General features: G+C 35.4%; 1 protein-coding gene across 8 annotated transcripts in view; it reads right to left on the reverse strand.

Annotated features, from left to right (window-relative positions):
- The window catches only part of NF1 (neurofibromin 1), a 304,993-nt gene that overhangs the window by 106,778 nt on the left and 170,771 nt on the right, over positions 1–27,444 (reverse strand). For 6 of the 8 annotated variants that reach the window (XM_074388406.1, XM_074388407.1, XM_074388405.1 and 3 more), the window contains 7 exons: positions 25,442–25,577; positions 21,565–21,627; positions 15,666–15,824; positions 15,043–15,140; positions 13,670–13,816; positions 12,330–12,476; positions 8,466–8,576 (listed from right to left, as the gene is read on the reverse strand). In XM_074388406.1, the coding sequence (XP_074244507.1) occupies positions 8,466–8,576; positions 12,330–12,476; positions 13,670–13,816; positions 15,043–15,140; positions 15,666–15,824; positions 21,565–21,627; positions 25,442–25,577 (861 nt within the window). The remainder of the gene's footprint in view (positions 1–8,465; positions 8,577–12,329; positions 12,477–13,669; positions 13,817–15,042; positions 15,141–15,665; positions 15,825–21,564; positions 21,628–25,441; positions 25,578–27,444) is intronic. The other 2 variants (XM_074388409.1, XM_039475767.2) reach the window with 1 other exon arrangement.

Here is a 27,444-nt window from a genome sequence, read left to right on the forward strand (position 1 = left end):
CTTAAGTTTCATATTAATGAAGTTTAACTTCTTTTCTAAGGTTACTTTATTTCACCAAAAATTAAATGACTGAAATGATATATTACTGAATTATTTTTTAAACTTCAAAATAACCAAGGGTAGAAACTACCCTATAAACATACAAACAGATGTTCTAAGGAAAAACAGACATCTTTAATATACTTACTTGGTTTTAAATCATAATAATCACAGCAGGCAAAATAGTATATTCATCGAGTTAGAGTCAATGCAGTGAAGCAATTTATTAATGTTATACAATTTATACATGGATAAGAGGAATAACAAATGCTATTCACTGGATTCTTCAAGCAGATTTTAGAAACTTTATTTGAATTATTTAATCTCTGCCAAAGTCCATCTGTTTATACTTAGTGCTTTGGAAACACTCAGTTGGATACTTCCAAACAGCAAATGGCAGGTCAGGTTTAGAGCATGTGACTTCCCCAATAATTATATTTAAATAGCATGCAGTGAGTGAGAAATCAGATTCCTCACAGACACTGGAGAAGGACTGAATTCTTATTCTTCAAAGAAAAATATCAAAAGGTAACTTTAATTTGAAACGTTCCCAATTACATATTAGAGTCAAATGTAACTTTCAACATATATGTTAGAGTTCTACAGTTAAAGTTTGGGCTTTAAGTCATAGACTTCAGTTCTAGCTTAGGTCATTTTTAGATATGCACCCTCAGGCAAAATGCACCCTCACCCCTTGTCTGAGCCTATTTGCAAAATGAAGGGGTTGGTTTTGTTCATTTCTAAATCTTAAAACTATGAACTTTTGTAACTAGTTTTTTTTTTTTTTTTTTTTTTCAATGAAGAAACCCTGATCCCAGAACCAGGGAAATCCTTTGGTTTAATCATTTTAGTCTTTGGAGTAAATACTTAAAAGTAATATCCTAATTTGTGACCTAAACTAAAACCTTAAATTGTTGGAATAAAGGTCATGAGAAATCAAGAAAATGCCAGTATTTATTTCATTATTTCTTTTGTTGCTCTCCTGTCCCAAATTGCCTCTCAGCCTTTGCCAACTACCCTAACTCCGTACTGCTCTCAAGCCCCCATATGTATTGTACTGAAAGTCTAATGTTTTACTTTTTTTCTTTTTTAAATAGAAAATGCCCATTAAGCTCTTTTTTAGTCTTTGGCTTGTTTTTGCCTTCAGTTGGCAGCCCTTGATAGAAAATAGGTCTTCTGTCAGCAGATGTTGACGACAAAGAAAGGAAAGCTTTTTATTTGTTCACTAATAGTGAAAAAGCAAACATTTACCTAACACGAATGTACTGATAAACACAATGAAGGATATATGCTTGCCTATTTGTGATCTAAGTGTTCAATTAAAATTAAATAATTATTTTGAAACAGAGGAGGATCATGTTCAAGCTATCACTGGTTGGCCTGATCCTGTTTGTTAATAACATTCTGGGAACAACTTCAACATCAACAACCTCAAACTCTGTGGCAGTATCCACTCCTGGGCCAAGTCTGAATCCCGGCACCAGACCTAATCCGAGGACCAGCACCACTCCCAGAATGAACCCCAATCCCGGGACAAGCCCAAATCTCAAAATGACATCGAATCCCAAGACAACTCAAAATTCTAAGACAAGTCTAAATACAGCGGTGACTCCAAAGATAGCCACAAGTAAGAATATGAACACTGTGAGAAATGGCAGCACCATACTCAATCCAATGAACAACACTCATTTTATTTTCTATGTAACATTTTTGCTGTTTTGTGTACACTTGCTGAAGTGAACTTCAACTGCCTGCATTCTTATCTCAGTTTCTTATTACCTGCTGAATGACAAGCACATTAGGAAATTATCACTTACTTCAACTTACTACTTAAGAAATTATCATTATCCTAGTTTGATTTGGTTGTTTGTGAATTATAATTGTCTAAGTTTAAATTATACCTTAATACGATGGTTTCCTTCCATATGAAAAAGGTAGGTATTACCTTATTAAATGCTGAAACAAGCAAAATACCATGTGTGGCTTTTAAATGTTTGCAAAACTGAACTGAAACTCAGATATTTATATTAAAGGTGTAAGAGAAGAAATTATATAGGTAGGGTGTGTGTGTGTGTGTGTGTGTGTGTGTGAGAGAGAGAGAGAGCACACGCATGAGAGTGAAAGAGTGAGGAAGAGAGAGAGAGAGACAGATGAACGATAGGCGATGGGAGTGTGGGATAAGGAGTGGTGTGGGGGAAGTTGCTTTTTGAGATAGAGATTCACTCCGGTTGCCCAGGCTGGAGTGCAATGGCATGACTTAAGTTCACTGCAACCTTCATTTCCCAGGTTCAAGCAACTCTCCTGCCTCAGTCTCCAGATTAACTGGGGTTACAGACGGGCACCGCCATTCACAGCTAATTTGTTGTATATTTAGTAGAGGGGTTTCACCATGTTGGCCAGGCTGGTCTCAAACTCCTGACCTCAGGTGATGCACACCTGCTTCGGCTTCCCAAAGTGCTGGGATTACAGGTATGAGCCACTGGATGAGCCACTGCACCCAGTCTATATTCTATTTTTTATTAAAAAGACAAAAAATGCTATTCTGATAAACTACAGTACTCTACAAAATAACACACTCATCTGTATTAACATATTTCATGAATGTGTAATAGTAATATGTCATTTCACTAAGAAAAGATGACAATTCTACTAACCTTTGTAATATATAATGCTGTTGCACCAATGACAAGATTATTTTATATTAAGTAAACCCTTGTCTTATGTTTCAAAAAATAATTTGTAAATCAGGTGCCTGGAATTCATAACTTATTTTCCCCAAAGTAATACATGTCCTAACTTTTGGTTAGATTTTCATGCTCATCTACAAAGGCTGATTTACCCCAAGCATAAAATTATAATAGTAGTAATAATGTGATTAATAGTGCTTTTGCTAAGAGTTTTGGCTTAGGATTGAAACCCAATTCTGATCTTACTAGTTGTGCTACCATGGATTAAATGCATGACCCAGTGAGATTCCCAAACAAACTTTAGTAATAAATGAATCATTTGGAGTTCTTGTTAAATATATAAATAGGGCCCTGCCCCTGAGATTTTAATATGGAATTTCAGTGTGGGGGCTGGAGATATGTTTGTTTTAATGGTCCGGATCATTCTGATAGCTAGGTTTGGGTTTCAGGTTTGCGTTTCAGTTTATATGCACATCAATTAACTGTTAATAATGATATCTCAGAAGGTTATTATGTGGATTAAATGAGAAAGTATGTAGTATGCAGTTTCCTGATGCAGAGAAAGTACTTAGGAGTAAATAATGATAATAGCTAACATTTCCTAACACCCAAAAAGCAATTGCCAGTATTACAATATTCCTAAGAGGAAAACTCTTCATTGTAACTTGAGAGTTTTTTTGTTTGTTTTTGAATTTATTCTTTGCGACAGGGCCTCACTCTGTTGCCCAGGATGGAGTACAGTAGTGCGATCTTGGCTCACTGCAGCTTTGACCTCCCAGGCTGAAGTGATCCGCCCCCTTCAGCCTCCTGAGTAGCCGGGGCTACAGGTGTATGCCACCATGTTTGGTGGATTTTTGTATTTTTCTGTAGTGACAGGGTTTCACCATGTTGCCCAGGCTGATCTCGAACTCCTGAGCTCAAGTGATTTCTTTGCCTCACCCTCCCAAAGTGCCGAGATTACAAGTATGAGCCACCACGCCCAGCCTCTTTGGGGTTTTATTATTTTTAATTATTTTTACAAAAATAATATATGCTCCTGGCAAGCCAAACAATATAGAGATATAAGCAGAAATATTAAACTGGTCTTCTATCTCCTCCAATCATACTTCTGAGGTAAGCAATGTGAATGGTTAAGGTGTACAGTTTCATACATTTCTCAGTCTACACATACACATGTGCAGGTGCACACACACTGTCATGTACCTTGTAAGGTAAGTGTCAGAGTCATCCTTCTCGGATGTTTTAAAGCTTCACGTAGATGACTTCTGCTACTTCTGCCTGCCCAGTATTCATTTTTCCTCATTCTGGTAACAGCAATTCAATTTTCCTTTGTGAAAACCCTGCCCCCATGCCCATCTTTTAGTTCATGCAATTTGGACAGGGCTGGCTTTACCACTGCGTTCCAGGAAGGGGCACATGATCCAGGCCTAGGTAACAAAGAAATACCACTCCCCCTTGCCATAGTGACTGCCTTAGGAATTGGCACATGACTCACGCCAGGCCAATAAGACCAACCACTTTTGCTGAAACCACAAAACTGGGGAAGGGTGTTTTTCCACTGAGATTATTAAGGTGGGAGAATCACTGCTGGCCACAGCTTGGGAGGAGCTGCTTGGGAATAAAACCAACACAAGGAAAGTAGAGTCAAGAGCCAGAGAAGACAGATGTTCTCCAGATGATATTGTTCAAAGCTCTGCATCTAGTCATTCAAGAAACTAGTACATCTCTTGATTTTCTTAGGTACATGAGTCAGTAAATTCCTTTTTGGCACACATAAATTTGAATTGCATTTCTGTCACTTGCAACAAGCAAAATTAACACATTGCATTATTTCCTAACATAATGTATCATCATTTATTCAACAATTCCCCTTTTAAAACACAGTTCTACTGTTTTCCTTTTTGTTGGCACTATATAAACAATGTTGCAACAATGTCCTTGTATTATGCTACTTTACTACAGGCAAGAGCATAAGTATATGGGATGGGTTAGCAGAAAAAGATCAGAAAGAGCATAAGTATATGGGATGGGTTAGCAGGAAAAGATCAGAAAAGTAAATTAGGCCAAAATTACCTTGCCTGTCTGGCTACAGAACTTGGACTTTATATAGGGAGTCAATGAGAAAGACAAGCTTTGTACTGAAAACTGGCTCCAGAAGAAATGTTAAGGTGACCTGGAAGTAGTCATCTGGGGATGAAGGAAGAGGATAATAATGCTACATTAGTATAGGTAAGAGACAATGAGAGTTCCAGCAATGCCTTGAGGGGAAATGGTTTCCAAAAGACATTGCCAAGGTACCTAATGGTAGTATTAGACCATTAAGGACCAACCGAAAAAAAAAAAAAAATTAGGCCAGGCATGGTGGCTCACACCTGTAATCCCATCAATATAGGAGGCCAAGGCAGGAGGACTGATTGAGCCCAAGAGTTCAAGCCCAGCCTGGGCAACATAGCAAGACCTCATCTCTACAAAATAAAAATAAAAAATAAATTAGCCGGGTGTGGTGGTGCACACCTGTAGTCCCAGCTACTTGGGGGTATAAGGTAGGAGGATTGTTTAAGCCTGGAAGCTAGAGGCTGCAGTGAGTCACGGTAGTGCCACTGCACTCCAGCGTAGGCAACAGAGTACACCCTGGTTTTTTTTGTTTTTTGTTTTTTGTTTTTAAAAAAAAAAAAAAAATTAAAACACGTACCTAAGAAAAACCCCCTAATGAAGAAACAGCACGGAGTGGTCACATTTGAATCACACGACTGCTGGGACAGGAGCACATATTGGATTTAGGGGCAGCCAGAAATCAACTGGCTGGCCAACATCTAACATTAAAGGTTCTGCTAATCCTTTGTAGTTATGATTTTAAAAAACGATGTAGGACAAAGATACTTTTTAGCTGAATCATATTTTCTTTCTGGAATTTTAGATGTGCAGTACTGAGATAATAAAGGGGTAACTATCTGGGGCAAAAGCTGGAAGGATACAGAAAGATGAAAATCATGAGGTAGAGTTAAGTACAAAACCAAGAGACAGTCAAAGAGTGTGGCCAGTTCCAGAACCCACAGCTATGTAGTTCTCTCTGTATCTCAGCAGGCTGTGATCTAATTCATGCTTTTCCTAAGAACTATCCTTGAGAAAATACAAATGACTGCTTTGCAATAAAAGCCTAACTAAAACAACTTAATTGACTGTCCAGGATCTCACAGGTAAAATCAAGATTTGGTGACTAACAAAGAGGAAGATAAAAGAAGTAGGAGGAAAGAATTTTTAAATGATTAGGGTTTCTAGATGGGGAACTAGAAGGGATGATGATGCTACTGAAAAAGAGAAACACGGTGCGAAGAGGAGGTTGAAGATATATTGAATTAAGTTTTGGACACATCTGCGGACTATATAAGGAGATCTGAAAACCCACAATTCAAAAAGCATTACTTAATACATAGTAGTCTAAGCCACAGAAACACAGGAATAACAAAAGAGAAGTCAAACCCAAGTGCTCCTTGACAAAGCTGATGGCATACAGACAGACAAGACCTTCATAATGGAGTAAATGGATGTTCTGCTCTGATGTACTGTGTACTTATCTGTTCTGGAGCTAGGCCTCATGCCAAGTGAAAATGAAGGCCAGGAGGAGCTCCAGTAGGTCTAAGTAAGAAACTAAAAGAACTAAAAATCTGAAACTGACAGGGCCATATGCCCCCAAAAAAGAAAGAAAGAAAAAAAATCCCAAATTTACTCCTTACACAACATTATAGATCACAAAACACTTAATAGAAAACTCAGACAGTTGTTATAAGCACACACCCCAGCTTTAACATATGAAGCAACAGATTTGGAAAAATAAACTTATCTAAGATTATGTAGCTAAGTCCAGGCACAGTGGTTCACGCATGTAACCTCAGCAGTTTGGGAGGCTGAGGCAGGCAGATCACCGGAAGTCAGGAGTTTGGGACCAGCCTGGCCAACATAGTGAAACCCCATCTTTACTAAAAATACAAAATTAGCTAGGCAAGGTGGTACATGGTGGTGCAGTAATCCCAGCTACTCAGGAGGCTGAGGCAAGAGGATCACCTGAACCCAGGAGGTAGAGGCTGTAGTGAGCAGAGATCACACCATTGCACTCCAGCCTGGGCAACGAGAATGAAACGCCAACTCAAAAAAAAAAAAAGATTATGCAGCTAATAAGCAGCAGAGCTGAGAATCCTTAGCATTCTCAAGCCATAAGACTCAACAGGTTTCAAGGAAACCCCACTGACTAAATCTCACTGAGGGATCTGCAACAGGCCCAATGTGCTTTCCTTTAGCTTCTTCTAGATCACTACAAAGAAGGAATACAAACATAATAGTTTCTGATCCTGAAAAAACAAAAACAAAAACAAAAAAACCCAGCTTTGTTTTCCAGAAATCTTTGCTATTTGTAAACTAATAAGATTTTAAAGAGGAGAGGGACACATGTCTTCTACCTCCCTCACCAATGTTTGCTTACTTAGAAAAAATAGGGAAAGTAAAAATACTCTGGTTGTATTAAAGGATGGGGTCAGAATACAAATATGGTTCATTTCAAGTGCAAAAGACAATTAAAATGATCTTAGGCAATTTAGAAATGGCAACTGAAATAAGAGCTGGAGAGAGGCCTTTCTTGAGAAGGTGAGAAGGGGTTAGTTATAGTTGTTAAAGGGTAGGGGGTGAGGGAAGATTCAATGCAATTTTCTTACTTTCTTGATTTCCTAATACCCCAGTCCTTTGGACTTCTTGGTCTTAAGGCTATCTGAATGACCCAATTAGACAAGTTTCCCATCTTCCACTGATATTCTTTCACCATCCATATTTCTCAACCTCATGTGGCCAGCAGGTTGACTAACAATGTAAGTCTACTAACTTAACGGTCATGGATGTTAAATACTGTTAAATTCAGGAAACTGGGAAAGATTAGGTCTATAGCTAATGAGCAGCAGAACTAAGTCTAAACATGGTCCTTGACATTCCAAAGTCAGTGGTCTCTCTATGTATCATGGTGTCTCTAAGGCTCAATTACCATGAATGTGTGTCATGGTAAATGGAAAGTAAAACTGACCAAATAATGTCACAGATGAGTTTTCAAAAGGAAGGTAAAATGAGGCAAAACAAAAAGCAAAAACAATGGTAGGAAAAGCAATGCAAGCATCATAACTATTATTAAGGAGGAGCTCACAACATTTCCAGGAAGGCTTTCAGGAACCAGCCTTGACTGAGGGCAGCATGAACAAGCACCATTTTCCAGGCCACCCCTTGCACCATCTTCACAGAGACTTCCCACCACTCCCTTGAATTACTTTCTAAATCACCCTGATGCTGTCTTACAGAGCATATTATTAAAAGTTCTCAGAAATAGGCTCTTAGAGTTTAATTTCTTCTTGGAAAAAAAGTTCCCGGTTATCATGTTGTGAGTACTATTTAATCAGAATATACTTGAAAATAAAAGATTCTTTGTGGGTTTTTAACTTTTGGTAATTAAACCTTTGTAGGCAGTATTTTAAAAAATGATGTAGGACAGAGAAACCAATATGAAATGCGTAGTCTGAAAAGCAGTTACTAGATACTGAACACCATTTTAGGAAAGGCAGACTATTTACCCTGCTATGTGCTCCCAGGTAAACTTGTCTTCAATTCCTGTTAAGTCGAATGGGAAAAACCGAACTTGCCATCTTTCTGTATCTGCTATCATTTAAAATACTCTGTTTAGAGACACCAAAACATAGTATTTCTTACCTCCGTGCAACGTAATAAAAAATAGGATTCCCAGCTTTGGAAGTTCCAGCTTGGTAGAAAATACTTAACGTTTTCAAAGCCTTGAACTCTTCTTTTTCATGTACCTGATGCCTAAAAGAAAAAGAACAGAGTAACTCTGAGGCTTTATATTGCCTACTGAGTATGTAAAAAAAGTCTATAATTGGATAAACGATAAAATACTAAAATGAAAAAATGTTTTAAAAGCAACAGATATACTAAAGGGTAATTTGGCAACATGCACGAAAAATTTCAAGATACTACTCTTTGAACCACAAAAGCACTTTTAGGACTATTCTCAGAGAACTATTGGACAAGAATATTAACCATAGGATTGTTTTTACTCATGACATTTTTGCCCCAAACAGAAGCTTATGATTTTGTAATGAATTCATTTTACCAATCTTTTCCTTTCTAGTTTATGGATTTTGAATGAATGAAAAAGGTCTTGTTTTGCCCATGTTTTTTTTTCTTTGATTTATGGGAGTTTATCCCCATAAATGGTATGAAAATATTTTTCCAGATAATTACTGAGTTGTATCAACACCATTTATTGAAAGTCCATCCTAATCTTCATGATTTTGAATATCATTTTTATCATATATGATGTTCCCATATGTATTAAAATATATTTCTGAAAAAGCCTGGTTTAACTTTTATATAGTCTGCTCAAGACTTAGTGTGATTCTTTAACCTCAAGATTCATGTCATTCATCAACTGTAGAAAACGTTCTTCCATTATCTTTTCAAACATTACTTCTTTCTGTTCTCACTGAGCTCAATTTCTAGGAAACACCTACTAGATATATGTTGGACCTTCGCATTCTATCTTCTGCATCTGTTAATCTTTTTCATATTTTCGATTTCTTTATCCATCTGTACTCTGTACTGACTTTACACTAGGTAATCTGCCTGGAAACTATCTTCCAGTTATACATTTTTTAAAAAAAAATTTTTTTCCTTTTTTTTTGAGACAGAGTTTTGCCATTGTTGCCCAGGCTGGAATGCAGTGGCACAATCTCAGCTCATTGAAACCTCTGCCTCCCAGGTCCAAGCAAATCTCCCGCTTCAGTCTCCAGAGTAGCTGGGATTACAGGCTCCCACCAGCACATCCAGCTATTTTTGTTTGTTTGTTTTTAGTAGAGACAGGGTTTCACCATGTTGGTCAGGCTTGTCTCCCAACTCCTGACCTCAGGTGACCCACCTGCCTCAGCCTCCCAAACTGCCGGGACTACAGGTGTAAGCCACAATGCCTGGCCTAAATTTTTTTAAGTATACATATTTTCTTTTACACCTAGTATTTCTATGAGTCTTGTGTCTTGGGAAGGAGACTGTATTAGCTCAGCCCATCATGCTGCTGGTCCCAGGTCAGCATTTAAAAAATATTAATGGAACAATCTAGATATCATTTGATAGGAGAAACAAATATACATGTGCATAGATAAATGACTGGGAGGCTATTCAACAAATGTTAATTATTTCTAAAAGAGAGGATAAACTATTTTTAATTTTGTTACTTTCTTCTTTAGGTTTGTATACAGAGTAATTTAATTGTTTTTTTAAGAACTAAGATTATAAAGCTACCTTCTTTTTTTTTTTGAGATAGAGTTTCGCTCTTGTTACCCAAGCTGGAGTGCAATGGCGCGATCTCGGCTCACCGCAGCCTCCGCCTCCTGGGTTCAGGCAATTCTCCTGCCTCAGCCTCCTGAGTAGCTGGGATTACAGGCACGCGCCACCATGCCCAGCTAATTTTTTGTATTTTTAGTAGAGATGGGGTTTCACCATGTTGACCAGGATGGTCTCGATCTCTCGACCTCATGATCCACCCGCCTCGGACTCCCAAAGTGCTGGGATTACAGGCTTGAGCCACCGCGCCCGGCCTAGCTACCTTCATTTTTTTAAAAAAAGAAAATGGGTCTCCAAGAGCATCAGTGGGAGTTTAAAACAAAAATAAAATCTAACATTTATTAAACACTTTACAAGTACCAGATACTGTCCTAAGTATATTACATATATATTAGATAACTTATTCTTCAAAAGCACAAAAGACTGCTTTGTAAGGGAAGATAGGATCTTAGAAAAAAAGGAGTAATAAAAATATTTTCCAGGCCAGGTGTGGTGGCTCACGCTTGTAATCTCAGCACTTTGGGAGGTCAAGGCGGGTGGATCATGAGGTCAGGAGATTAAGATCATCCTGGCCAATATGGTGAAATCTTGTCTCTTAAAAAAATTTTTTTTCTTTTCCTAGAAAAATAGAAAAATGGCTACGATGCCATCAGTGATGTTAAATTTGAAAACTGTTAGTTTTCATTTATTCGTTTTTATATTTATATATCTTTATTTATATTTCTATTTACTTATATTTCTTTTTACTTAATTTATATTTTTAGTTATTTATTTATAGAGAAGGTCTCATTCTGTCAGCTAGGCTGGAATGCAGTGGTACAATCACAGTTCACTGCAATCTCAACCACCCAGACTCAAGCAATCCTTCTACCTCAGCCTCCCAGGTAGCTGGGACTACAGGTATGCACCACCACACCTGGTTAATATTTTATTATTTGTAGAGACAGACTCATGCTATGTTGCCCAGGCGGGGCTCAAGCAATCCTCTTCCCAAAATGCTGGGATTACAAGCATTAGTCACTGTGCCCAACTTACTTACTTATTTACTTACTTACTTATTTAATAAAGACAAGGTCTCACAATGTGGCCCAGGCTAGTCTTGAACTCCTGGCCTAAAGTGATTCTCCCACCCTGGCCTCTCAAAATGTTGAGATTACAGGTATTAGCCACCACGCCTGGCCTAAAAATAGTTTTATATTTTTGTATTACATAATTTTCAGTTAGGCAATGTGAATATTCTGTATGGAAAATATGCCCTTAATTACATAGTAATAAACATTTGTTACAATGAGAAAAATTTAATAGAGTTAAAAATAAACATTAATTTGGAAAAGACATTATAAAGCCATACATTCTGTTTATACACTCTTTCATATATTCATATATTCTTTTAACAGTATCAATGATTTGGAGTTATATGTACAAAACTATGACCTATATGTAATACAACAGGCAATTATAATTCAAGGCATATTATATACAAATCTTTAACTTCTCATCATCAGATTCTGTTTAGTTCTTTCTGTTTTGGCACATACTAGGAACATTAACACTCAACTCACAGACACTATGGCGCACTTACTAAGCAAAAAGTACTGTGAAAGGTACTTTTTGATTCAGCAGGCTATTCTCACTGTATCATCATAGAGTAAGTGTCTAACAATGAGGATCTTTTTGTTCACTAACTAAATTCCACTGAATGGGATTCAAAACAAATGTCCACTGAAATTTTATAGCAATACTGAGGTACACTATATTTTCTGAACCTTAATCTAAAAGAAGTTAAAACCATTAACCTTTATGAGGTTCTGAAAAATGCTATAGTGTAGTAGAAAAGTCCTACACTTAAAACCAAAAGACCTATGAACCAGACATGGAATCTTAAGCAAGCCAATTATTCACATTAAGCTGCTTTTTCCTTAACTGTAATTTGAAAATAATGTTGTCTTCACTCCCTGGTAAGTATTAAATGTGAAAACATATGAAAGCAAGATGATAAAATATGATTTGTTACTATTTTTATAACAACATATAAAACATATCCTATATATATATAAGTAATATATAGCATAGGAGAAAAGTTGGATCCTCAAACATGGCAATGCGATTATTAGACACATCTTTCCTCATAGTCTTCTATCATATCCAACAAGTGGCCTGGTGGTAAACTCTGCTTCTCAACCAAAAAGAAAGCAATCAACATTTCAAGTTGTACTTTACCTAGTCATAAATTCCTCAAACTTTGAACTGGTAAGGTTAAGGCTGGACCAGTGTGTATCTGCCACAGGTTTGTGCTCCGGAGGACCCAGGTATGCAAGAAGTGTTGCCATCTTATCAAAAGGTCGTCTTCCAACAGCTTTATGATCCCTAGATATAGCAAACTACTTAGAAAAAAAGTAGCAGTTCACATTTAGCAGTATATATTTCTTTAACTTGTCACTGGTTGCTTTTCCTTTTACTGTCAGCTGGTGGTCTCTGTTGATTTGTAAACAGCAACAAAAAGACCTCAGGCCCATGTCTACTTCAATCTACTAATAATTCATAAAAGGTTAAAATGCCCTGTTGTTTAAACTCCCATCTCCCAATTGCTTAGCCTTAGCTCCATAGTCTGCTACTTTTCCCATGGAAGTATTAACAATTTTTATTGGCATTTAAAAATAATCTGGACTCATTTTTCCTTTGTAAGGAATGCCTCATACACAGGAATTTGGTCTCTTTACAAATGTATATAACTAGATGGGACAGCAAGTAATTTATGTTCCAAAAGAGACTAATAAGAGCTAATGAAACAATGCCCAAATTAATTTCAATTTTTAATTTTTTTTTTTTTTCTCTGAGACGGAGTTTCACTCTTGTGGCCCAGGCTGGAGCTCAATGGCATGATCTCAATTCACTGCAACTTCCACCTCCCAGGTTCAAGAGATTCTCCTGCCTCAGCCTCTCAAGTAGCTGAGATTATAGGCACCACACCCAGCTAATTTTTATACTTTTAGTAGAGACGGGGTTTCACCATGTTGGCCAGGCTGATCTCGAACTCTTGACCTGAGGTGATCTGCCCGACTCAGCCTCCCAAAGTGCTGAGATTACAGGTGTGAGCCACAGTTCCAGGCCAGTATTTTCTATATAAAGCTTTATTTGCATATACTTAATCGCAAATGAGTTCATCATAGAATTAAAACACTGACAATATTTTAATTACTAAACTCCTAAGAATTAGCTGTCCTTCAGATTCAAATGCCAACACTAATTTAAACTTCTTTGGGTCTATGACAATTTGCAAGCCATAAAAACCCAAAGAGCTAATTTGTGATTTTTTAACTTGACGAAAAAAAAAAAATCATCATCATTATCATCACTGGAATCTAAGTAGTTTTGTTGACTTAATGTGACTTAACCTTTTCTTTGTATTTTTTTTTTAAAAAAAAGAGTCTTTCTCTTTCTAAACCATAATTCTTAGTCCAAGAAGATGCAAAGTAAAAAGGACTCTTCATGACCAGTAATTTTATTAATCTAAATTTAAATGGAGAGTATTCACTATCCCCATGACTGCGAAATCTTACCTGTTGCTGGAAAGATACTGGCCAATTTTCTCCTGATTGTTCCAGAGTAGACGATGTAAAGCAAGCACATTGCCATCACTGATGAAGGAAAGACTATGATTTACTGCATCACTTGTAGGACAATCAGATGCTATATCAAGGAAAAACCTTCAAAAACGCAAAATCATTAGAATTTCCAACACCAGATACACACAGACTTATGTTTGAATTAAATAAATATGATGTAACTTTGTGAAATAACTGAGATTACAAATATGGAGGGCTTGTTCACACAATGTGACTTGTCATTAGACAAGGCAAGACGGACAAGGAGAAAATGGCTTTCCATTTCTGATCCCTGGCACCAGCTTCAGAGTGGGCTTTGAAGTTAGAGAACAACAAAACTGAGATGGATAAAACTTTGGAAAGAGGCTACAGACAAGGAAATGAAGGTCCAGACAAAAGACCTCCCCAAAAATATATAGCCTGTTAGGTCAGAGCCAGGATTAAAACTTTGATCCTTTTAACTTTCTATCGGTATTCAGTCTGCCAGAATATGAATCTTGTGCTGGTATTTACTCTCTTTCCAATATGGCTTGTACTTCAGCAATATACCTTTTAAACTCCGATTTCCCTAACACGAAAAAGTCAGTAACAACTACAATGATGATAAGTTGGAAGAAAGAGTTGTACAAGTCTAGTTTAGATGATGAGGATCAATTAGATTCACACTGCATGAAAAGCAGAATTCCAGACATAAATTTACAAAGCACTTTCTTATTAATTATCTCATTTTTTTTCCTCTAAAAACAACTCAGGCAAACAGAGTTTATCACTACTTTACAGATAAATCAATAACTCAGAGAAATAAAGTAAAATAGTTATGGAAATATAGCAGAAAAGTTATGATTTCTAAAATCATAACACTCAGTTACTCATGAAGAAAATCTTATGTGTCTGCATTACTTGGTTTAAATAACATTTTAGTTTAGATATACTTCCAAATGTAAGTATCACAAACATTCTAACATTAAAAATATATCCTTACTATATACATTGTTATGTATTATCGATACCAGTTTGGTTTTAGTTTTAAATAAAAGGAATCCTACTTCTTCCTTTCTCCTTATTGTAACATCCTCAAATCCTTTATTTAACTAGACAAGTCAAAAATCGCTCTTGGTTTTCAAATATGAAAATCACTACCAAATTATAAAAAATGTTAATTTATTTCATAACTTTTACAGTAAAATAAGACAAGTTATGTCTTGAACTAGAGCAGGAAGAGAAAAAAACCTACACAGAAACTTCATGTAAAACAAATACATGGACTTAAATGAAACTGAAAATATTTGATTCAAACAGAGAAAATGAATACGTGGCAGGTAGCTTACCTTCGTGCTGCATCAAAGTTGCTTTTCACAAAATCATTGAAAGGCCGCATGTGCTCTTCTTTGGTGAAGAGAACATGATTGGCTATACTCTGAAGTATCTACACAATAAAACAGAGTTATAAATAATCAGATTATTTATTGTATGAAGTCTATACATTAATATATTCTTTAAAAATATGAATTTTCTCATTGATAAAATTTCTGCTAGTAGTTAAAATCAATCACTCCTCATTCTATAAATTTTAGGTAGTGTTTCTATTCTTCCAAAATATAATTACTATATTTACATTTAAAAATACGTGTTAAAATGTTTAATGTCTTTTAAAATAAAATATCCTATAGCCTACTTTCTAGTATATTTCAGAATGTCTAGAATGATTACACAAATTATGATCTTCATAGCACAAGACATTTACTGTAATAAAATGTTTTCTGATGAAAATAAGGTCCATCACGTACCTAACTAATGAATTCCTTAGTAATTTAAACAAAATAAAACAAAAACACATAACTGAAAACCATAGGGAATTTAAAATATAAATGTAAGAAGAAGTACTATAAGGAAAGCTGAAAATTCAGTTGGAAGGGGAGTTTAAGATAGCTAGATTATCAAAATAATTCACCTTTGACATTAACTTCAAGCCCCTTTCGATTCTAGGTGGTGGCTTTTTATCTAAAATCCCTGCTTCATACGGTGAGACAATGGCAGGATTGATAAATCTGAGGAACATGGCACTTCCTACTGCACCAATGCTGTTCTGAGGGAAACGTTGGCTAACCACCTAAAAACAAGGAGTTGAGAATTGAGTATAAGGTTTGAATTAAAATAAGGACATGGGAACAAAGAGCTCAAAGGTCAAACTTTGCACAAAAACTCTGAATCAATCAGTCCTCATGAATGACACGTTTCTATTTTTTTCTTCTCCCAAAAATGAGAAAATAAAGTTTCCTCTTTAGTCTTGTATCATATTAAAGTACAATTCAGGTATCACAGAGGAAAGAAAAACCTCATGGATGAGATGGGTAGAAGAAACCTGAAAAAAGATCTTCATTGTATCATCACTTATAATGCAAGTTTGCTAAGTAATGAAAGCAGACCAAATTTTTACACAAAGATGATCATAATTTATTAAGATTAACAGACATCGTGTGGTCAACTTTATAAGGTGAAACCAAATTTTCAACAGCACACCCCCAAAACATCCTATACCTAATAGTACATATTTACATTTTGTTGTGTACCAGTTACAACTGAATTCAAGAAAAAATGCTTGCCATATACAAAACAAAATCTTAGATTCCTGAGGCGGGAGGAACTTACTTACAAGCAATGTTATTGCCAGTTCCTTTTCTTCACAACTTCCTTTATAATATAAGGACCTACCTATTATTTAAACCATGGAGGGATGGGAATTCTTGGGGACTTAAAAGAAAAAAGGATCTCACCAGAAGAGAGAACCCCTATGTCTGCCTCCATTTATAATTCTGTCAAATAAAAAAGACATTTAAGAATTCAAGAAATGGTTGTCCAGCCTGAAAAGCAATGTGAACCCGATATTTAAAGTGGACTTATTTTCCCTCTATAAAACATTCTATATTAAGATAAAGTAACAGGTACCTTAGATTGGGAAAAGTGCTATAAAATTGGTTTAGCTCCCATACCTTCCCAGCATCCCCTGCTTTAAATCATGTTATATATGAAAATTATATCATTTTGCAATTTACTTTTTTTTTTTTTTTTTTGAGACGGAGTTTCACTCTTGTTACCCAGGCTGGAGTGCAATGGCGTGATCTCGGCTCACCGCAACCTCTGCCTCCTGGGTTCAGGCGATTCTCCTGCCTCAGCCTCCTGAGTAGCTGGGATTACAGGCACACGCCACCATGCCCAGCTAATTTTTTGTATTTTTTAGTAGAGACGGGGTTTCACCATGTTGACCAGGATGGTCTCGATTTTTTGACCTCGTGATCCACCTGCCTCAGCCTCCCAAAGTGCTGGGATTACAGGCTTGAGCCACCACGCCCGGCTTGCAATTTACATTTTTTATATATGCTATATATATTTATTTTTAAAGAACATTTAATGTAACATTTTAATCTCTCATTTTAATCTCTACAGCTATTCTTGCTTAGTGTGGCTAACTGCTATTTAAAGTAGCAGTGACGATCCCTGGTGGTCTAGTGGTTAGGATTCAGCAAAAAAATAAATAAATAAAAATAAAGTAGCACTGATTACAAAGCTGTAGCATTCCACTCAATATTCTGTGATTCCAAGGATAAACCTTCATTTCAAAGGATATTGGTTTGAGGGGGGGCAGATTTACATGCGGAACATCACGTAACTATTTTTTTTCACAATGCCTCAATAAATTAATATTCCTGTCATAAATTCACATGGCTGACTCCAGATTAACTCTTGAAAGAATAGGGATTATTTCACTTCAACCTGTTTAATGTAGTGCTTCATGCAGTCCACATTTTAAATTCGTTCTTATCTGCTTATAATCTCAAAATCGCTTTCTATAATCAATAGGAAGTGGGTAAAAATTAGATTTTAGAGAATAAAATACTTGAAAGAGGTGATAAAAGAGGTGAGTTGTAACTAATATAGTCCCACCTTCAGGAACACTACATGTAGTGCAGAAAGCTTTCTTTGTTACAGTGCTTACTTCATGAACAACCTTAACACTTAAATAAGGGGAAACTGGTAAATGTGGCTAAATATAGCTGCTTTATTAAAATTACTTTAAAACCTAAATACTAGCTGAAATATATAAATTTAGAATTAGATATAGACGTTTTAGCTAAAACTAAAGGTACAGAGTTAAGAAAAAATTCGAGGGCTTTGACTATTCCAGTACAGTTCAACCTTCTGGGGACAAGGAATCTCTTTGAAATCTGATCAAGGTTACAAAAATGAATGCATGCATTCACACAGACAAACTTATTCACATAATTTTAGAATATTCATAGACCATCATTGCTACTGAGTGGTTCTTTTAAAACTCCCAAATTTTACTCTTAAAACAGACAATTCTCTGGCTGGGCATGGTGGTTCATGACTGTAACTCCAGCACTCTGGAAGGCCAAGGCAGGTGGATTACTTGAGGCTAGGATTTTGAGACCAGCCTGGCCAATATGGTGAAACCCCATCTCTACTAAAGATACAAAAATTAGCCAGGTGTGATGGCACACACCTGTAATCCCAGCTACTTGGGAAGCTGAGGCAGGAGAATCGCTTGAAACTCGGATCTGGAGGTTGCAGTGAGCCGTCTTGCCACTGCTCTCCAGCCTGATAGAGAGAGAGACTATCTCCAATAAAAAAAGAAAGAAAGAAAAAAAGGCAGACAAAACAAACCTATAACATTTTAAAGCCTTTAAGGAGTGAGTTAGCAGGAGAGAAGAGGATTAAAAATTGCTTTATAATTATTTTAAAATAGATTGTTTTAGAAGAATTAGCATCTAATCAATTTAACCTATTAAAATCCTAAAATGGTTTTTAAAAAGCTAAAAGCCATAGTTTAATTTTAAAGAACCAGTTAGTTTATAAAATGCTAACCTGCAGTGAAACACATGGAGAGCTTTCTATATATATATATATATATATATATATATATATATATATATATATATATTAGCTAGTAAAATGAAGCACTGGGAGTGGAGAAGGAACAAGGAACTTGTAATGGTAATCATCAACTTGACAAAAGACTTTTTTGAAAGTAGCTATATTTACTGGTTTTCCCCAGGACAAAGGAGTTTTAAAGTGTGACTTATATTTACACTTGATTTATACTTAATGGTATTCAGCATCAGACTTTAATGAAAAGCTGAGTGATTTCCCAAAAGAATATTGTAAAATTTACCCCCAAAAAATCACACTTTTACCATCTTCCATATCTTTAAAAATAATTCACATCAAAACCCAAAATAGCCACACCTCAAGAACACATACTGTTTCATGTATCATATACATATATCTCACTGATGGCAGAATCAATGTAATTTTAGAACTAAAGACTGATTAAAAAACCAACATCAATAAAAATGCTATACAACAAGTTTTATAAGTCAGCTTATAAAAAGGACTGCTTTTTTCATTCACCACTAATTGACATCAATGTAATTTTACCTCATAATACATACATTCTCTAGCGGTTTTTTAATTCATAAAAATCTAATTTGGATCCAAAAGAAATTCTGCACAAAAGGTCAAAGTTGGGCCAGTTTGTGTGTTGAGACCAGTTATCAGCCAAATGTCCCCTTTCTTCCGTTGGTAAAAGCTGAACTACATAATGCAAACGCATGCAGTCATAAACTGCACTTCAACAAGAGCATTACTGCCCATACATAATTAGTTACTGCATTCTTCCTGAGTTAGGCAGACAGTTAACTTCCAAAGTAAACCTCATTATATACTGTATGTTTGAGAATAACAAACAGTTATCTGTAATACTGACAGAACTGTATACTAGAAGCCAGATCTTCTCTCTATATTTTACATATTCCAATCCATGATACATATACCCGAAAAGAAAGTCAGCTTGCTCTTAAAGGAAGGATCATTACATTTTGTTAAAGCACACAACTCCATAAAACAACATTTTAAATTTATGAGTATACTGTCCTCATACTTTGGAATGTTCTCTGAAATATCTCAAATTACCAATTAGATTCCCCTTGTTTCCATGAGGAGCTCATATTACCTGTGCTGAGAAATACATTCCAAAACTTAGTGTTACCCAGAAATTACAGAAAAAAAATTTTTGAAAGTAACTCTAGTAGAAAAAAAATTTCAAGAAACAATTTTAGACAAAATCTTAATAAATAAAGCAACATTAGGAAGGCTAGAAAACATGCTCTAGAGAAACACAGAAAGCCTGAATTTTAATTATGTGATACACTACAAAATGGCATTAGTATAACACTGAACAAGAGTGTTAGAAAAAGCAAATTAATTTCAACAATGATGGTGTACACTGTTAAACTCACATATGCTGAGAATTAGAAGGCTGAAGCGTTAGAAAGAAATGTCTTTATAATCCAATCGATGAGATCATAGGTAGTCAAATTTACTTAATATACTCAAAATAAAAGCTTCAATGGATACAACAAAACTATATGTCTATAAATTTAAATTTTGATTTAAATTTTTTAAAATTTCTATTTAAAACTTAGACAATTTACATGTAAAGCTTAGAAACTTATATGTAAAGCTTTTCTTTTTTATTTTTCTGGGTTTTTTTGGGGAGGACACAGGGCCTTACTCTGTCACTCAAGTTGGAGTACAGTGGCACAATCACGGCTCACTGCAGCCTCAAATGCTTGGGCTCAAGCAATCCTCCTGCCTCAGCCTCCCAAGTAATTGGGACTATAGGAGTATACCACCACGCCTGGCTAATTAAAAAAAAATTTTTGGAGAGATGACTCACTATGTTGCCCAACCTGGTCTTGAACTCCTGGTCTCAAGAGATCCTCCCACCTTGGCCTCCCAGAGTGCTGGGATTACAGGTATAAGCCACTGTGCCCAGCCATAAAGCTTTATTATATGCAAAGTTCAGATAAGGAATAAAGGATAAAACCAGATGAAAGGGATAAAATTGTATTCTGAATTATAACTTTTTAAGAAAACTACCTACCTCACTCCTAAAAGTTTTCTTTACATCTTACTCTACAATCATTTGGATTGTATGAACAAAGATAGGGCTCAGCCTGATAAGTCACACTGACAGATAACAATAAATATAAAATGAATGCATGTTATATTTTGGACAAATTCCATTAACTATAAGAAAATAATTATGAATCTCATAAATTTCTTCCTTTTAAATAAATTAGGGTAAGTACATAGAAGCTGATAGTATATTCACCTTATGTTTGCAGAATGATGTGTTTTTCTACAAATTTGAACTGTTTTATCTCAAAAGTACTATCTTATCATTTACTCATATTTTTTTCTGAGATAAAAATAGTTTTACCATTAAAATTTCTATTATCTATGCACAAATATCTAAAGTATGCCTGAAACTGCCTAGATAAAAAATTTGAAGAGTAAAAAAATAAAATTTAGCAACTTTCAGGTAAGGTTTAGAAAGTGACACTTTCCCACCATATACTTCTAACAATTAAGAAACACTGTCATCTCTGGGAAAAGAAACCACTCACATTACCTGCAAACAAGAAGCAAGAATGAAGAGAGTCAGCATTTCCTAAGGCCTTGAAATTAAGTTTCTTTGTATTCATTTATAATTTAAAAAGTAACAATAAAATTAGACCAAAGATATCCAATGCAACAAATGTCCACAAATTGCCTTTGGGATAAATCAAACCAAAGGAACACAGAGAATGTTTCAATGTAACTTAATTCCAGGGTTAATTGAAATGAAAGCTATTTTGTGCCAGAATTAGTAGAATGATTTTACAGTGAAGGTCAAATAGGCTGAAGTGAAGATGTTCTTAACAAACAGCAAAAGATTTTTGTTTTGCTTTGAAAGAAACAGCTAATAAAAAGTTCTCCAAACTTACTGATTTTTTGTTTTCCTTTTTTTCTTTTACTGTAGCTTTATTCAGTAGGGAGTGGCAAGTTGCCTACAGAACAGAGATGAGCACAAACAAGTCACAGCACCGACTACATACAGCAACAAAAACAACGTTGGCTTGTACATAAAATTACACGATAAAATGTAACACAAATGGAATCAACAAAAAATTAGAAATCAACTGAATTTTGAGGAATGAATTTTAAATCTGGGTTTTAATTTTCATTACATTTTTAAGCCAAGCACTCAAACAGCAAGAAATGTTGAGATCCAATCATGTCTACTATTTCTGGCTATGAATCACAGAAAAACTCTCCCCAAGTGAATTTGAGGATACTAAATATTTACATTTTAGTTAATGCCTAGCTTTTGAGAATTTAATATAAAATATTCATTACAAGTAGATCACACACTAAAAACATTTGTGTCTACATAATTTTTTTTCTTCATATGTAAAATTCTTCTCTGTGTATCCTTCAATTGACTTTCAGTTCTTTTTCTGATACCTGGCATTTAATTAGGATCCTACTGAATAAAGAAATAAAAATTATTTGGATAAATATAAAACTTTACTTTAGAAATTCTGAATTAAAGATCGATCTCTCCCTAAAAAAGATTATTCTTAACATTTCACATATTTTTCAATGTTGGCAGGCTACTTCCTGAAATGGTTCTAATCAAAGGAGGTTAAAAGTTCTGCAACATTTGGGAGAAGAAGGTTATCAGTTCAACTAGTAAAAAGCATTAATATTATTAAAGTGAAAAAACTGCAGAGAAAATTACAGAACAAAACTGCAGGCCTGCTTAAAACTTTCACATACTACAGGTAACCATTTATCAAAATGTCTCAAAAAAAAAAAAAAAGCCACCTAAAAAACCCCAAAACTCCAGAAACATATTGGTTTAATCTCTCAGAGCTTTTTCTAGACCAAAGAGTTGTTTCAAAATTAAAAGACTCTTGATTGGGCTAGCCTAGGCAGAATAATTATTTTTAAAATATTTTAAAAACCAATTTAGAAGTATTTAATCCACAAATAGATGGTATCTTATTCTAGGAATTCTGGGCATCCAACACCATAACCCATAACGTGGGCTTAAAGTTCGTTCGTTAGACATCCATTCATCCACCCATCCATTCATCCATCTATCCATCCATCCACCTATTCATTCATCCAAGCAGTTATTGGGCACCTACATGTCAGATACTATTTTAGGTATTGGGAAACAGCAGTAAAACAGGAAGACACAGTCCCTTAGCTTACAGAGCTTTGTTTCAAACTTCAGACTATATACAAATGCATTAGTAAACATGGTACATAACTATCATTTATAGCCTTAAAAATTTGTGTAAACTACTTCAGTTTAGAGAAGCAGATTTACTGAAAAAAGATGAGATTTATTTAGAATCGTAAATTAGTTCTTAGAATTCTCTCACCATAAGCTAAGAGTATCCACTCTGGGAATAATTTTATCCTAAAACCATCAGGAGAAGTGAAAACAACACATGAGAAAATGACTTAATTATAAATCTGACACATGTTCACAGTTGGCTATTCCTATATAACCTTAATCCAGTCAACTAAGGAAGGAAGGTATATAAAGTAAGAGAGCTGGTTAAAGCATAATCTGAAAAGGCTTAAAGGCCAAAATACAAACTCAAAAAAGGAGCTAAAGCCCAGGGAAGTTTATTAGCTAGCAATATACTCACTTCGCTTTCAAAATTTCCCCAGTAGGTCCCAAAGCAGGAGCCACAGGACTACTATCCCTCCAAGCAGAACACTGAAAGTACAAAGGTACTCTTCTGTTACCCTCAAAGGCAAAAGGGCAAAAAAAAAAAAAAAAAAGCCAAGAGGGAAGATGAATAAAAACAAAAAAGCAAACCAAAAGGAAAAAAACTAGGTTTGGGAAGGAGACTAAGTAAAATACTATCTTGAGAGCAAAGCTTTTTTCCTATCTTTCTAATCAGTAAATGTAAAATTCTCTGTTACCGGTTACTAATTAAAAAACAAATCCTTATTTAATAACAGCACAGCATGCTGTCTCTACTCTTCAATGATGCTAAGTTTATCCACTACTTAAAACAAGGCACTGATGCCACACTTAATTCATGTTTTTAAAGATAATTTTATGTGAAATTTTAACATAATCCAAGTTTGTTGTGAAGATAATACAGAATATTTTATTGTGAAGTGCCCTAAAAAGCATAACATGTAGTGTTTAATAATCACGACATACAGTGTTTAAAAATCTATTTTCTATTTTCACTATTTTTCTCCTTTCCTAACTATGAAAGTTGGCAAGAATCTTGTTTACTTAGGTGGGAGGGATGAGAAAATTTATTTCTTCATTAAATATTTCCTAAGTACTAACTAAGTGCTAAGACTTGTTCCTTTTTACATTGTCAGAATCATGGTCTCAAATTGGTCTCTAAGTTTGCTGATAATACAAAAAGATTTTTCTTTTAGGATGGCAACCACATGAAGAAATTCTACTAAAATCTTCGAGACCATGTATTCATATAGTCATTCACTTTTAACTAGCTAAAGTTAAAGCCACTGTCATTTTAGAAACCCATTTGCTCTCTGAAACCAGTTATTACTAGGCCAACCAAGAAGCTGACCCAAACTATTTTTAATAGATTCTATTTCTCTGCCTGCTTAGTTTCATTAATAAAACAATTACTAAATAAAACTTTAAAGAGAAACCTGAATAGAGCCCAAACTTAAGATATTCACTGTATTAACTTTCATATTATAACTAAATCACCTTTTAGACTCAGATTTAGCTAGTTGAAAAAATTATATAGGATTTTCCTAAGTTTTCTTGAGCCTTTTTGAAAAGACAGAAAAGTCAAGATAAATTAAGAGACAATGTTAAGTTTGTTTCATCATCTATGCATACCATGAAAAGCTTTTTTATAGATAGAACAGATACATCTTTAAAAATAGCAATGGGGAAAAAAATTCACATAGCGCAGCCTCAAACAGCTTTTAAAATGATTTCACGGATGCTGTTAACGTCTCTAAGCAACTGAAGCTGTGTGTTAAAAAAACAAATGGCTGCGATGACTCTGCAAAGAGAGAGACACAAAGACATGGGTTTTGGTAACTGTGTATTTCCCTTACACCCACCCCTACCCCAAATTCCAGACCCACTAATGTTTCTTCCAGAATCATAGTTTCCAAAAGCCTAACGTGCATTTGCAGGACCTCCCTTGGAATAAATTATTCCTAAAACTGCAATGTGCAATTCAAAAACACAAAAGGCGTAAAAGAATGTAGACCTAATTCCTCAAAAAGAAGGGCATGACTATGAATATCTTCTGAATTCAGAAGCATTACTTCAGTGCTAGTATTAGAAAGTCTAATAATTTGGTCTGAATGATGATGCAATATCTCTTTTAAGAAATATGCTACATAAAATAAACAGAACAACCAGTCTATCCTGGGAAAACCTGACGTAATTGTCATACATAAATGAAGAAACCAAAATTACAGATGATCAAGCAATTCAGAATGCAAAAGGCAAGAAGTATACCCGCCTCAACTGTGAAACACCCTGAGAGTAATTTAGGTAATAGATAACAACAACAAAATCCATAATATGTTCATTTCAGCCACATCCATCATATTCCATTTTAAACTTACTCTCAATGCAAGGAAAATTTAGTATTTTAAAGTATTCTCTTACTTGAAACTGTTGTCTAAGTAATATTTAAGTTTTTTTTCAAAGACAATTCCAGTAACAATTCTCAATGTATTATTCATACAAACTGATTCAGTATAATAGCTAATGACACACAATCAGCATTCTTCATAATTTAACTTTAGGTTAATAATGGTAATCTCTAACTGTAAGCATACCTGGTATAAACAGTGGCACACACTTCGAAGTTGAGGGGGGAATTCTGAGGAGGAACTGATGATGGCATGGAAGAACTTTTCAGTCATCTGAAGGAGGTTCCGCTGGTTTTCCTCAAGGCTCTCCGATGGTTCTAACCTACAAAAAAAAAAAAAAAAAAAGAAAGAAAGAAAAGAAAGAAAGATAAAATCATAACACTTTTGTTTAAAACAAATAACAAAAATCACTCCTTAAAAAAAGACTTTTTTTTTTTTTTTTTTTTTACCTGAGAATTATAAGCTTTAGAAAGAGACTCTTTTACAGACATTAAGCCAAATGCAATGTGGGGACTTAGCTGTAATCTTTAAACAACCAACTATAAAAGAGACAACTTTGACAGGGTGCTGTGGCTCACACCGGCAATTCCATCACTTTGGTGGCCAAGGCTGGCACATCATTTTAGGTCAGGAGTTCAAGACCAGCCTGGCCAACATGGTGAAACTGCATCTCTACTAAAAATACAAAAATCAGTCGGGTGCCTATAATCCCAGCTACTCCGGAGGCTGAGGCAGGAGAATTGCTTGAAGCCGGGAGGCGGAGGCTGCAGCGTGACAAGATCGCACTGCTGTACTCTAGCCTGGATGACAGAGCAAGACTGCACCTCAAGGGAAAAAAAAAGACAACTTTGAGGTAACTGAAAAAAATTTAACAGAATACTAGTCTTAGATCTATTATTCAGGATTATTAATTTTAATTTGTGTGGAAATACTCAGGCTTCGTATGTGTTTATCTGTTAGAAATATGATCTGAGATATGCTTTAAAATACCCAAGCCAAAAAAAATAAAAATAAAAAAGGGAGAAAGGGGACAGATACAAGAATAGCATTTATTCTTCCAATTCACAATCCTCTATATGTGTATATGCCCATATGAAAAAATTAACACACACATATGAATAATGTAGGTTGTTTTTTTTTTGTTTTTGTTTTTTTTGGTTTTTTTTTTTGAGATAAGAGTCTCACCCTGTTGCCCAGGAGAGTGCAGTGGCACAGTTTCAGCTCACTGCAACCTCCGCCTCCCAGGTTCAAGAGATTCTCCTGCCCCAGCTTCCTGAGTAGCTGGGATTACAGATGTCCGCCATCATGCCCAGCTAAATTTTGTATTGTTAGTAGAAACGGAGTTTCACCATGTTGGTCAGGCTGGTCTTGAACTACTGACTTCAAGTGATCCACCCACCTTGGCCTCCCAAAGTGCTGGGATTACAGGCATAAGCCACTGGCGCCTGGCTGAATGATGTAGGTTTTTAATTTTCTCATCAATAGTAACAAAATGCAACTTTCATCTTTCACTCTGCTTTTTTGTATTTATCTATGTTGATACAGGAAGACATAGTTTACTGCATAATAGTCTATTGTATACTATGACTTATCTATTCTCTAATTAAGGAACATTAAAAATTTTTTCACCTTTATATACACCATTGCAATGAACATTCCTGCACATACGTTAAGAGTTTGTCTAAGCCAGGAGTGTTGGTTCACACCTGTAATCCCAGCACTTTGGGAGGCTGAGGCAGGTGGATCACGAGGTCAAGAGTTCCAAGATCAGCCTGATCAACATGGTGAAACCCATCTCTATTAAAAATACAAAAATTAGCCAGGCGTGCTGGTACATGCCTGTGGTCCCAACTACTCAGGAGGTTGAGGCAGGAGAATTGCTTGAACCCAGGAGGTGGAGGTTGTAGTAAGCTGAGAACATGCCACGTGCACTCCAGTCTGGGCAACAGAGCAAGACTCCATCTCAAAAACAAATAAATAAACAAACAAAAAGTTTGTCTAAGGCAGCTACCTAAAAATAAAATTTCTGAGTTATTGAGTATATGCAAATTTAACTTTACTAGATATTGCCAAATAGCTCTAAAACTAGTACTGTATAAGAATTCTTATTCCCCTCCAATCTAGTAGGTGGGAAAAACATGAGGTAACTCATGTTTTTAACTTTATTTCCACAATTCCTACTAAAGTTA

This window comes from Saimiri boliviensis, chromosome 17, assembly GCF_048565385.1.
Source record: "Saimiri boliviensis isolate mSaiBol1 chromosome 17, mSaiBol1.pri, whole genome shotgun sequence".
Taxonomy (NCBI): domain Eukaryota; kingdom Metazoa; phylum Chordata; class Mammalia; order Primates; family Cebidae; genus Saimiri; species Saimiri boliviensis.